At 36.7% G+C, this 14,430-nt stretch overlaps 1 protein-coding gene across 5 annotated transcripts in view; it reads right to left on the reverse strand.

Moving 5' to 3' along the window:
- Nucleotides 1-14,430, reverse strand: part of NUCB2 (nucleobindin 2) — a 57,225-nt gene that overhangs the window by 4,748 nt on the left and 38,047 nt on the right. For 3 of the 5 annotated variants that reach the window (XM_072725478.1, XM_072725476.1, XM_072725477.1), the window contains exons 11-14: nucleotides 14,018-14,107; nucleotides 4,743-4,913; nucleotides 4,383-4,464; nucleotides 1,243-3,983 (exon numbers count right to left, since the gene is read on the reverse strand). In XM_072725478.1, coding sequence (XP_072581579.1) covers nucleotides 3,973-3,983; nucleotides 4,383-4,464; nucleotides 4,743-4,913; nucleotides 14,018-14,107 — 354 coding nt within the window. In that variant the 3' untranslated portion in view covers nucleotides 1,243-3,972. Of the gene's footprint in view, nucleotides 1-1,242; nucleotides 3,984-4,374; nucleotides 4,465-4,742; nucleotides 4,914-14,017; nucleotides 14,108-14,430 lie in introns of those variants that run through there. The other 2 variants (XM_072725479.1, XM_072725480.1) reach the window with 2 other exon arrangements.

The raw sequence follows: 14,430 nt of genomic DNA on the forward strand, positions 1-14,430 counted from the left end.
CATAAGAACTGGAATTCCTTAAGTCCATAGATAATCTTGGGCTAACAATTCTTTTTTTAAAAAAAAATTGTTTTAAAGGTTTTTATTTATTCATTAGAGAGAGAGAGCACAAGCAGTGGTAGGGACAGAGTGAGTGGGAGAAGCAGACTCCCTGATGGGTAGAGAACTCTAGTGACTCCGGGCTTGATCCCAGGACTCAGAGAGCATGACCAGAGCCCAAGGCAGATGCTTAGCCATCTGAGCCACCCAGGTGCTCCCAATTCTTTTTTTAATAATATAATTTATAATAATTTGCTGGAAACTGTGAGATGTGTCTATAGCAATATTTACCTATTATTACTCATGCCAAAAGATCATTTTAAGAAACATCTCTAAAGTCTCCATTTATATATATATTTTAAAGATTTTATTTATTCATGAGAGACACAGAGAGAGGCAGAGACACAGGCAGAGGGAGAAGCAGGCTCCATGCAGGGAGCCCGACATGGGACTCGATTCCGGGTCTCCAGGATCACGCCCTGGACTGAAGGTGGCGCCAAACCGCTGAGCCATCTCCACTGCCATTTATATTTCTAACTGAATATATTTGACATATAACATCACGTAAATGTGTGATGTACAACACGTTATTTTGATAATTTATATATTCTAATATGATCATAATGTATCCATATTTATCATATTGTGTAATCCTAGTACAATATTGTTGTCTCCAATCACTTTCTGATTGAGTGAAAAAAGAGTTTATCCTGGATGAATCCCTGTCTTATCATAGTTTCTTATAGATAGAATCATCAACAAAAGGATATGCCAGGCCATTTTTTAATGTTTCCTACAATTTAAACAGTAGGAATAGTAATCCTTCTCCATCTCTAAAGAAACACAGCATTACTCTATTGAGTGATTTTATGTTTTTTTAAAGTTGTATGTAAGCAGAATTTTCCCTGATTGCTACATTTAATTTTAGGATGCATGATTTAAGAAAAAAAAAATCTTAGGTATTTTTGGAGTATGCAGTGATTATTTTAAAAATTTGTAAAATGAGGACTAAGAGATTTAAAAATTATTAATGTTAAGAGACACAATGTAAAATTATAAGGTGTTACAACAGATTGCCTCAATTAACAGCTCTAAACATGCCTTCCTGCACTAGAGGTAGTAAAGTTAAATATTATGACTTCCCAACCGCCCTTGTAGCTAGGGTTCCAGATATGACTGGTCCCGTCAATCAGATGCACTCACTTGAGACTTCTGCTCAAAACCAAGTTACTTGGGGAGAGAAGCAGCACAGGAGGTGTCCGCTTTTGCCAACACAAAACACGGCAGAGGTGGTACAGTTCTAGAGCTGGCAACTGTTCACAGCTTCCTTAATCCAGCAGGCTTCTTGATTTGGCAGATAGCTTCTTGATTGTTCCCAAAGCAGCAGCTTCTTTGGCAGCGCACTCTTGTGATATAGTTCTGATGAGCTCCACCTAGGTTCTATTTCATCTGCCTTCCCAAAGATTTTGTGAGCTATGTGCACCCCTTAATCAGTCCCCCATCTGTTTAATAACTAAAGGAGGTTCCATTATCTACAACCAGGATTCCTGACCTATACAGAATTTGGTAGCTAGAAGTAAGGTACAGTTAGTAAAAGGATCTTAAATATGGAGTTAACTTAGTTGAGGAGGTAGGGCTTTGCGCAGTGAGACCTCATGCCAGTAAAGGTTAAGATACTAGAGGAAGTAGTGATAGAACTTCAGAATGCTAGCATGTGTGTGGGCTGCTTCTAGCCTCTTTCAGCAAAGTCCTACAGGAGAGATGTGAGTCAGGCTAAGGTTAACAAGACTGCACACATGGAAAAGAATATAGCTTTGCTGATGGAATGGCTCTCTACAAAATAAATGGACAAAGTCCCAAATTTAGAACCCTGAAGAACTGAAAAAGTCAGCTGCTACCATATTCCAGACTGAAGACAGTTATAAATAAAGGTTCTGAAGAAGTTGCTAAAAAGTTTCCTCAACCTTTTTCAAGAACCTTCCCTTAAGAATTTTCTGCCAAGTAATGGGAGCCATCCTAAGGAAAGAGATCAGATCTCAGACTGTTGCCATCCCATCCAAGCCTACACTTTAAAATGGTTCCAAGTAGGTACCATTCCTTTGAGACCCAAGGGGAGAGAGAGAACACAGAAGCCAGCAAGGAAAAGATGTTCTTTGTTAAAAACTGTGTCCTGACAAGATTTTTGTGGTTACTCATGGTAATAATTGAAAAAGATCAGATGGATACATACTAAGTTTTTAGGGAAACTTTTTGCCAAACAAAACAAACACAAACACAAACCCGAAACCTAGCCTGTGACAGCCTCTAACTATCTAAAACAGTCTCCAATGCCCTAAGCCCACCATAACAGGAAGTAAAGTACTAAAGCTGTCCAGCCCCCAAGACCAGCACACTTTCCAATGCCCAGCAAACATGTCCTTGAAAACTAATGGGCAATAAGAAATTCCTAGAAGGCAGCAACAAGGGCCCCTGAGGACATTAGACAAGGGATTTCCTCCCACAAAAGCGAATCAGGTTGCCCACTGTGAAAACCAAGGAATATATTTATAGACGGAGCAGAGAGACCTTGCTATTTTTGCCAAGCAGTTCTTTTAAGTGTTATGGATCAGTGGCTGCTATTTTCCCCTCTTCTGAAAGGTTGGTTTTATTGCAGTTATCCTGTACCTATCCCACCATTATGCATTTGGTACTCACGAGGCAGACACCTTGCTGTTTTAGATAGTGGCAAGGTGTAGATGGCCAGAACATTAGGTGCCACGTCCTAACCTGACAGAGGAGACTATACAAGCATATCATGGTCTTTGAGCTATATGCAATAATGGATTGGATTTGGGGGATTTTCTTTTGCAGCAGGGCAAGTGAGTGTTTTCTATGTTTCCAACGAGTGTAACAGATATATAGGTAGCCAGTAAAGCTGTCTGGGTTAAAACTAAAAGCTGCTTACTAAATATGACCTCCTTCTTTAAAGATCCTAACTTTTAGCTGGTCCCAATGCCACATGGATTTCTCAGTTTCTTTAGCTACATGGCCAATGAGATGTAAGTTCAAAGGCTGTGTGGTCCTCCAGGAAGCTGATTCAACTGGGGAAAATTCCTTTTCCTCCCCTTCCCCACTGCCTCCAAAAGCAATCTTGGACAGTGAGAATGAGGTAACCGGAGGATAAAATTCATGCACTCAGGATAACAGAGCAGAGAGGTAGGAACCTCGACACCACCTACCCTTATATAAGAGGGGGAAATTCGTATTTAGTTTGAAACACTGTAATCTTTGGTTTTTCTGTTATATGTAGCAGAACCTGACCTTAAGTAACAGAGTAGGAAGCAAAAACACGAACAAAAAATGACCTGAAGTGGTAGCAAAAGCTATTCAGTAGAAGAATTTCTAGCAGTTAAGGTTGCTGGAAGTAGGAAGAAGTTACCAGGAAACACTGGGGAGAAAAGTGTGGTCTTAGGAGAAGAATTATTAACATCAAAGAGACTTTCATAGAGAGGGGATGATAAGCACCTATAAGAGACTGTCTTCATGAGGAAGTGACAACAATATAAATTTACTTTAAAAGCAATCCAGAGCTTTCTCACTTAAACAGTTAAGGAAGTAAGTTCCATTAAATTATGGCATAATTATGGCTACTTAATTAAATCATTAAAGGAGAGCAAATAAAAAGGAAGAGAGGTATGAGAGTGAGAGCAGACACTGAGTTTATATTCTTCCTGGTTCTGGTGGGCTTCAATCCTTCAATATCCATGTCCTTAAAAGATGTGTTCTCATTTACAAAATATCTTCCTTTATTCCATATATGATTTAAAATATTTATTGAGCAGGAAAAAAAGGAAGGGTGGTAAAAAGATGACACAGATGCTGATTTAACAGTTTTCTTCCAAGTTCTGGTGGTCTTCGGACTTTAAATGACTGTTTGAAAAAAAAAAAATGCTCTCATTCTGAAGCTTCACACACACACACACACACACACACACACACACACAAACACGTAAATATAAAGCATTTTAAAAATACACTTAGCTAAACATAGATTACAATTAAAAAATCATGTTCTCTGACAATATTAACTGATTAGAAACAATTGTGAATAATGTTGAAATAATTTATTTCACCATAAATGTAGCTATCAAATTACACAGCTTTTGCAATGCGCTGATGCATAGACATCTTAGAAAATTTTTCATTTTTCTGTAGTACCAGTGGTGCTATTTCTACAAATATATAGAAAATACCATAGGTATTAATGATTTGAAATTATATCTGTAATAAATGTAGATTTCAATTTCTTCAATTTTTTTAATTTCCTCAAACAACAACAACAACAAAAACACAAAGTTACATACGTGGCTCAAACTTCAATTTTCCACCAGGCCCTGATGGAGGAATTTCTTGTTCTAATTTTTTTTGTTCCATCTGCTGTACAACCTATAAATGGGAAAAGAACGTCTTAAAAGTAAGTATTCTTTTATTTTCTCGTAACCTTTGACAAATTGCAACAAACTAAGTGAAAATTGTTTTTCCAGAATGAGATATTCAAACCCTAAAATTAGATTAATATTCAACAAAGCAGTTTTAAAAATACTAAAATTTAAAATACTATAGCTAATAATAGTACATTGAAATATTACATTATAAAAACACTTTGCTTTTAGCTAAGCACCTAAAATTCTTTTTAATGCCACAATCACTTTATAAAATACCACCTGATGATACTCTTGCTTCTGAGCCTCAAGTTGGTCATGCTGACGCTGTAGCTCTTCCTTTTGTTTCTGAAGTTCATCTGCCTTTTTCTTAAGTTCATTTTCTTGTAAAGAGATAAGATTTTCATATTCTTTCAGTTCTTCCTCTGTGAAGAACTGTTGCTGATCCATTGTCTAAAAGAAAAAAAAAAATAAGGCAAGAATAATCTTGGATACACAACAAGGTTTGATTCAGCCTTAAAATTCTACGATTATCAAAGTACAAGTGTATCCATAGTACTATCCTTTTTCGGTAAGAAAGGGGAAATAAGAAAATACATATTTATGTATTTATTTGAACAAAAGGAAAAACTCAAGGCTACCTAAAGAACAACAAAGAGAACTGGGTAGAAAGGACAGAGAGAATGCCAGGGAGAAAGAAAATCACACTTCTCTGAATACACCTTTTTTGTGCAGGTTTGATTTTTAGAAACATGTCTGTGTTTCACGTACTCAAAAAAAAAAAAATCCACAAGGATAGGAAAACTCCCCAAATTGAGTATAAACATAAGAAAATAAATTATACTTTTATTTTAAGTGAATAAAACAGAAAGGAGAAAGGAAAAAAAGAACTAACCCAAGAAACTTTTGATTATAGTACTCAGACTATATGCTCAGGCTAAAAACAACAGTGAATCTAAACAAATAATAAATTCTTATTTTGCAGTGTTTAGCAACCTGAAACATGGTACACCCTAGGATTGAGGAAATAAGTGGAATAATACTGTGGAAAATAGGAGCCAGTTTCCATCTGAAATATAGAAAAAGGAAGAAATAGAATGTTGTACTGAAATTGGAGGCATTGAACTGAAATTTAAGGAGGTATCAATGTGAACTCATTATGTTTGTTTGTTTTTTTAAGATTTTATTTATTTATTTGAGAGAGAGAGCATGGCGGGAGGGGGGACAGCAGAGGGAGAGGGAGAAACAGACCTCCCAATGAGCAGGGAGCCCCACATGGGGCTCAATCACAAGACCCTGGGATTATGACCTGAGCCAAAGGTAGATGCCTAACCAATTAAGCCACCCAGGAGCCTTAATGAGCTCATTAAGTTTTAATATATATTGATGTCTAAATATATCAAGATGAATATGAATGTAAGTGTATCTGTGTATGTAATACATGCACACACACATATACATAATACAAATATAAATACAAATATAAATATAAATATATACATATATATATATACTCACACTTTTAAATGTTTTTAAATTACCCAACTCTGTTATCTGACAAAGCAAGAAGTAAAGACACTGATAGCAAGGAACACATCCAGTGTCTAGATTCTAGTGTGATAACAATCTCCCTAAAAGGAACCAATGCTCCTCAGAAAAATGGCTGATTCCAGAGGTGGGATGGAGAAAGAACAAGATGATCCTTGAACATCTTATTATGCTAAAAAGTAAGGAAGTACTCAAAGAATAGGTAACATGCCAAAAGGATACAAAAGCCAGTTTGAGGGCAGCCCGAGTGGCTCAGCAGTTTAGCGCTGCCTTCAGCCCAGGGGGTGGTCCTGGAGACCCGGGATGGAGTCCCACGTCAGGCTCCCTGCATGGAATGGAGCCTGCTTCTCCCTCTGCCTCTCTCTGTGTCTCTCATGAATAAAAAAATTAAATCTTAAAAAAAAAAAAAAAAAGCCAGTTTGAAGAAATTCTCACTAGCCAAATCTGGGGTGATTTGAACATCAAAGTAAATAATGAAAAAAAATGTAAATAATGATACTAAGGATTAAAGCTTACTGAATAAAATAAGAAGCCATGAATCTACACTCAAACAGAAATGGGGGAAGAGATAACTTTCCTTTGCTGTAGAAAGCCAACTAATAAATGAAGAAGGAATAATGAGTAGAAAATCACCATTTGTCAACAGACATTGTAATAACTAATTCTGGCTACAATCATCAATGCATGCTAAAATTAGTAGATAATGAATCTCAAAGTATACCCTCAAAGACTCCCTTTTTAAAAATACAGTGGTAATGTTGGTAATGTAAATTGGTACAATTCTTTCAAAAAATACTTTCACAAAATATATCAGCTGCCCTAAAAAGATTCCCTTGGTCTTGGTAGTGCTACATTGAGAATCTATCTTTTTTTTTTTTTAATTTATTCATGAAAGACACAGAGAGAGAGAGAGAGAGGCAGGCACCAAACCGCTGAGCCACCCAGGTGTCTCTGAGAATCTATCCTATAAAATAACCCTAAACACAAAAAAAGCTTTATATAAAAACATATTTATAGCAGCACTTTCTAAAACCAATAGTAAAAGAATGGATGTCTAGCCCTGAGAAAAGTTAAACTACCAAAGTAATTCTTACGATTAGTATTTAGAAATATTTTTGTATTTAGAAATACCGTTGAGTGATTCTGGCAGTATGGGAGGTTAGACAAAATACTATTTAAATTACAAAAGAGAAAATAGTGAGGAAACCTAGTAGATACCATCTTAACCAAATAATCAAAATTAACATTGCCAGTTATGAGAATAACCAGCAGCATATGCTTCATGATATGATGCTCTCAGCGTCACTTTGGTGGTACTCCTACCAAAAGTAGGAATCCTGAGGAAACAGCAGATTGACTCAAACTGAGGGATATTCTACAAAATAATTGGCTTGTATTCCTTTTAAATATGAATGCCATGTGATACAAAGACTCAGGAACTGTTGTAGATTAAAGGAGACTAGGAGGGATCCCTGGGTGGCGCAGCGGTTTAGCGCCTGCCTTTGGCCCAGGGCGCGATCCTGGAGACCGGGGATCGAATCCCACATCGGGCTCCCGGTGCATGGAGCCTGCTTCTCTCTCTGCCTGTGTCTCTGCCCCTCTCTCTCTCTCTCTCTCTCTCTCTGTGTGTGTGACTATCATAAACAAATAAAAATTTAAAAAAAAAGTTAAAAAAAAAATAAAGGAGACTAGGAAAACATTACAACTAAATTCAGATTATGATCCTGGATTTTCTTCTGCTATAAAGGACAGTATTAGGAAAATTAACAAAAATCTCAGTAAAGTCAAGAGACTGGAAAAGAGTATTATGTGTGTATTATGTGTGTAGCCATAAATAATTTTGCTGTGATTATGCAAGATAAATCCTTGTTTGCAAAAAATACACACTCAAGTGTTTAAGGTTAAAGCAGCATCAGGTGCAACTTACTCCCCAAAAAATTATGTATGTTATATATAATACACACACATACAGATTAAAAACAGAGAGAAAATAACTACAATAAAATGGGAAATCTGGGGAAGGAATTCAGGAATTCCTTGAATATTCTTATAACTTTTTTGTAAATCTAAAATTATGTTAAAATGAAAAATAGTGTAGGGATGCCTGAATGGCTCAGCGGTTGAGCACCTGCCTTTGGCTCAGGAATGATCTCTGATCTCCAGGTTAAAGTCTGACATCGGTCTCCCAGCATGGAGCCTGCTTCTCACTCTGCCTGTGTCTTTGCCTCTCTCTTTGTGTGTCTCTCATAAATAAATAAATAAAATATTTTTAAAAATGAAAAATAGTACATAATTATCTACTGATCTAGTTCACCAGAAGCAATAATGGGAATGCATGTTCAAATACCTTAGCATTCTTCTTCTTCACCAAAGCCCAAAAATATTACAAATATTAGAAAAAAATATGACAAAAAAAGCTGACCTCTTTAACCTCAAACTAAGGTGATACACTGTCATCCTGGGACTGTGCTCATTTTAGCACCAAAAACTTCCACATCCCATGAAACTCCTAGTCTTGGCTACACCGGGACAGTCAGCCACCCTATCTCAAACTATTTTTTGGACAACTAAAAATCTAATTGAAAAAGAAGAGAAAAAAATCTAATTGAAATGGTCATCTTTTATATTTTGTATAGAAAATGACTTTTTTTTTCACTCTCTTCTGGCTGCTACCTCTCAACTATTCTTTTAAAAATGTGTATGTGGTACTGGGTCACAAATCAGGTCTTAACCGATACCAAAAGATTGGGATTGTCCCCTGCATATTTTCAGACCATAATGCATTGAAATTAGAACTAAATCACAAGAAGTTTGGAAGGATTTCAAACACGTGGAGGTTAAGGACCATCCTGCTAAAAGATGAAAGGGTCAACCAGGAAATTAGAGAAGAATTAAAAAGATTCATGGAAACTAATGAGAATGAAGATACAACCGTTCAAAATCTTTGGGATACAGTCCTGAGGGGGAAATACATCGCAATACAAGCATCCAACCAAAAACTGGAAAGAACTCAAATACAAAAGCTAACCTTGCACCTAAAGGAGCTGGAGAAAAAATAGTAAATAAATCCTACACCCAGCAGAAGAGAGTTAATAAAGATTCGAGCAGAACTCAATGAAATAGAGACCAGAAGAACTGTGGAACAGATTAACAAAACCAGGAGTTGGTTCTTTGAAAGAGTTAAGATAGATAAACCATTAGCCAGCCTCATTAAAAAGAAGAGAGAAAAGACTCAAATTAATAAAATCATGAAAGAGAAAGGAGAGATCACCACCAACACCAAGAAAATACAAACTATTTTAAAAACATATTATGAAAAAAATAAATAAATAAAAAATGAAATAAAACTATATTTTTGTTATGTTATTGGCTATATGCCAATAAATTGGCAATCTAGAAGAGATGGACACATTTCTGGAAAACCACAAACTACCAAAACTGGAACAGGAAGAAATAGAAAACCTGAACAGGCGAGGAAATTGAAGCAGTCATCAAAAACCTCCCAAGACACAAAAGTCCAGGGCCAGATGGCTTCCCTGGGGAATTCTATCAAACGTTTAAAGAAGAAACCATACCTATTCTACTAAAGCTGTTCGGAAAGATAGAAAGAGATGGAGTACTTCCAAACTCGTTCTATGAGGCCAACATCACCTTAATTACAAAACCAGACAAAGACCCCACCAAAAAGGAGAATTATAGACCAATATCCCTGATGAACATGGATGCAAAAATTCTCAACAAGATACTAGCCAATAGGATCCAACAATACAGGGCAGCCCCAGTGGCTCAGCGGTTTAGCGCTGCCTGCGGCCCAGGGCGTGATCCTGGAGACCCCGGATCGAGTCCCACGTCAGGCTCCCTGCATGGTGCCTGCTTCTCCCTCTGCCTGTGTCTCTGTCTCTATGAATAAATAAATTAAAATCTTTAAAAAAAAAAAAAAAGGATCCAACAATACATTAAGAAGATTATTCACCATGATCAAGTGGGATTTATCCACGGGATGCAAGGCTGGTTCAGCACTGGTAAATCAATCAATGTGATTGATCATATCAGCAAGAGAAAAAACAAGAACCATATGATCCTCCCAATAGATGCAGAGAAAGCATTTGACAAAATACAGCATCCATTCCTGATCAAAACTCTTCAGAGTGTAGGGATAGAGGGAACATTCCTCAGCATCTTAAAAGCCATCTATGAAAAGCCCACAGCAAGTATCATTCTCAATGGAGAAACACTAGGTGCCTTTCCCCTAAGATCAGGAACATGACAGAGATGTCCACTCTCACCACTGCTATTCAACATAGTCCTAGAAGTCCTAGCCTCAGCAATCAGCAACAAAAAGAAATAAAAGGCATTCAAATTGGCAAAGAAGAAGTCAAACTCTCCCTCTTCACAGATGACATTATACTGTACATAGAAAACCCAAAAGACTCCCCCAAGATTACCAGAACTCATACAGCAATTTGGCAGTGTGGCAGGATACAAAATCAATGCCCAGAAGTCAGTGGCATTTCTATACACTAACAATGAGACTGAAGAAAGAGAAATTAAGGAGTCAATCCCATTTATAATTGCACCCAAAAGCATAAGATACCTAGGAATAAACCTAACCAAAGAGGTAAAGGATTTATACCCTAAAAACTATAGAACACTTCTGAAAGAAATTGAGGAAGACACAAAGAGATGGAAAAATAATCCATGCTCATGGATTGGAAGAATTAATATTGTGAAAATGTCAATGCTACCCAGGGCAATTTACACATTTAATGCAATCCCTATCAAAATACCATGGACTTTCTTCAGAGAGTTGGAACAAATTAAGATTTGTGTGGAATCAGAAAAGACCCCGAATAGCCAGGGGAATATTAAAAAAGAAAACCATAGCTGGGGGCAACACAATGCCAGATTTCAGGTTGTACTACAAAGCTGTGGTCATCAAGACAGTATGGTACTGGCACAAAAACAGACACATAGATCATTGGAACAGAATAGAGAATCCAGAAGTGGACCCTCAACTTCATGGTCAACTAATATTCGACAAAAGAGGAAAGACTATCCACTGGAAAAAAACACAGTCTCTTCAATAAATGGTGCTGGGAAAATTGGACAGCCACGTGCAGAAGAATGAAACTAGACCACTCTCTTGCACCATACACAAAGATAAACTCAAAATGGATGAAAGATCTAAATGTGAGACAAGAGTCCATCAAAATCCTAGAGGAGAACACAGGCAACACCCTTTTTGAACTTGGCCACAGTAACTTCTTGCAAGATACATCCATGAAGGCAAGAGAAACAAAAGCAAAAATGAACTATTGGGACTTCATCAAGATAAGAAGCTTTTGCACAGCAAAGGATACAGTCAACAAAACTCAAAGACAACCTACAGAATGGGAGAAGATATTTGCAAATAACGTATCAGATAAAGGGCTAGTTTCCGAGATCTATAAAGAACTTATTAAACTCAACACAAAGAAACACACAATCCAATCATGAAATGGGCAAAAGACATGAACAGAAATCTCACAGAGGAAGACATAGACATGGCCAACAAGCACGTGACAACATGCTCCACATCACTGGCCATCCGGGAAATATAAATCAAAACCACAATGAGATACCACCTCACACCAGTGAGAATGGGGAAAATTAACAAGGCAGGAAACAACCAATGATGGAGAGGATGTGGAGAAAGGGGAACGCTCTTGCACTGTTGGTGGGAATGTGAACTGGTGCAGCCACTCTGGAAAACTGTGTGGAGGTTCCTCAAAGAGTTAAAAATAGACCTTCCCAGGACCCAGCAATTGCACTGCTGGGGATTTTCCCCAAAGATACAGATGCAGTGAAACACTGGGACACCTGCACCCCGATGTTAATAGCAGCAATGTCCACAATAGGCAAACTGTGGAAGGAACCTCGGTGTCCATCGAAAGATGAGTGGATAAAGAAGATGTGGTCTATGTATACAATGGAATATTACTCAGCCATTAGAAATGACAAACACCCACCATTTGCTTCGACGTGGATCGAACTGGATGGTATTATGCTGAGTGAAATAAGTCAATCAGAGAAGGACAAACATTATATGGTCTCATTCATTTGGGGAATATAAAAAATAGTGAAAGGGAATAAAGGGGAAAGGAGAAAAAATGAGTGGGAAATATCAGAAAGGGAGACAGAATATGAGAGACTCCTAACTCTGGGAAACGAACAAGGGATGGTAGAAAGGGAGATGGGCAGGGGGTGGGGTGACTGGGTGACGGGCACTGAGGGGGGCACTTGATGGGGTGAGCACTGGGTGTTATGCTATATGTTGGCAAATTGAACTCCAATAAAAAATAAATAAATATAAAAAATAAATTTAAAAATTAAAAAAAAAATTTAAATGTATATGTGGGACACTTGGTGGCTCAGTGGTTGAGCATCTGCCTTCAACTCTGGGTGTGATCCTGGAATCCTGGGATTGAATCCCGCATCAGGCTCCCTGCAGGGAGCCTGCTTCTCCTTCTGTCTATGTCTCTGCCTCTTTCTCTGTGTCTCTTGTGAATAAATAAAGTCTTTAAAAAAATAAAAAATAAAAAAATAAAAAAGTAAAGTATATCTACAGTAACCTATGGGATGAACTGGTATGCCTTTCTGGAGCAATTTGACAAGACATATTTAGAAACTAAAAATATTCATAAACCTTTAGAATAGTTCTATTCTAGGAATTAATCCCAGGAGAGTTACTATCAATACCCAAAAATGTATGAACAAGTAGAGAGTCATCATAGTGTTAATTACTACAGTAAAAAAAATTAGATTGACCCAAATGTCTACATGTGTTCAAATGATTATATAAACTACACTACAATCACATAACTGCATGCTAAGGAGACATTTCTAAACTCTGTTTTTTGAAGAATGGCATCATGAAATATCATTAACACTTAAAAACACAGAATTTCCCAAACATATAAAGACACTTACATAGTATGAAACCATTTTAAGAATATATATATAGGATGGGGCACCTTGGTGGCTCAGTTGGTTAAGCATCTGACTTTGACTCAGGTCTTGGTCTTAGGGTCCTGGGATTAAGCCCTGCACATAGGGCTGGACTCCACATTCATCATGGAGTCTGGCTGGCTTTCTCCCTTTCCCTCCTCTCCCACCACTCATGCTCTCTTGCTCTATCTCTCTCAAATAAATAAAATCTTTAAAAGGATGGATAGATAGATAGGTAGGTAGACAGGAGTTTATATGTATATGTAAATTAAAAATGGGATGGGGTGCCTGGGTAGCTCAGTGGGTTAGGCATCTGACTCTTGATTTTGGCTCAGGTCATGACTCAAGGTGGTGAGAACCAGCCCTGCTCAGGCTCCTCTCTGGGCATGGAGCCTGCTTAAGATTCTCCCTCTACTTCTGCTCCTTCTCCTCATTCTCTCTCTCTCTAAAATAAAATAAAATAAAATATAAAATAAAATAAATTAAAATAAAATAATATAAATTAAAATAAAATAAGATAAAATAAAATAAATTAAATTAAAATAAGATAAAATAAAATAAGATAAATTAAAATAAATTAAAATAAAATAAAAATAACAATGGGACATACACACTACACACTGTATGCTATATATGCATATACTAAAGATATAAACTATTTCCAAATCAGTATAACATAATGTATAAATTTTCTACCTCTGGATGGTAGAATTATAGGTAACTTCTAATTTATTCCTTCAATGTATCTATATTTCTAATTTTCAAGAATGTATGTTATTTTACACTTAGAAAAAGTAAAATTTTAAAAAGATTTCTAATTATATGTAATGTGATAACAAATAAGATGTCAGTTGCCACAAGCTTTCCAAAAAATCAGGTTCATTATTTTATTGTGACTTTTTTTTTGAAAAGCCAAGACAGTAAGGCTCTACATGCAAGCATAATGGGAAATAAAAGTTAAAAGTAGAATGAACTAATGTAGAATTTTTTGAACCATACATCCCATTTCAAGTAGGTATTACCTCCCAGCTATCCGGCTCCAAGAATTCCTTTTTTTCTGTAGCTTTCAAAAACTCATCTAGAGTCACTAATCGGTCTTTGTTAGCATCAACCTGATTTAAAAAAAAAAATGTATATGTAAGATAAAGTAACTCTCATATTACTAGAAATTCTCTTCTAATAGATGCTACTACACAAATAAACAGCAATTAAGGCTAGTAACATCCATAGAAATGGAGAGGAAGAAAATCGAACACTCAACATTATATTAGAATCAGAAAATAGATATTGCTATCTTCTGTATTATTCAGATTTGAAAATACAGGGAAATATCTATACACCTGATACTCAAAGATTACCAAGCTTGAGTCTGCTGATCTGACTGGATAAACTATTACAGTCTTCTTCTCTCAACCACATCATGTATAATCCTAAG

Source organism: Vulpes vulpes, chromosome 11 (genome assembly GCF_048418805.1).
Source record: "Vulpes vulpes isolate BD-2025 chromosome 11, VulVul3, whole genome shotgun sequence".
Taxonomy (NCBI): Eukaryota; Metazoa; Chordata; class Mammalia; order Carnivora; family Canidae; genus Vulpes; species Vulpes vulpes.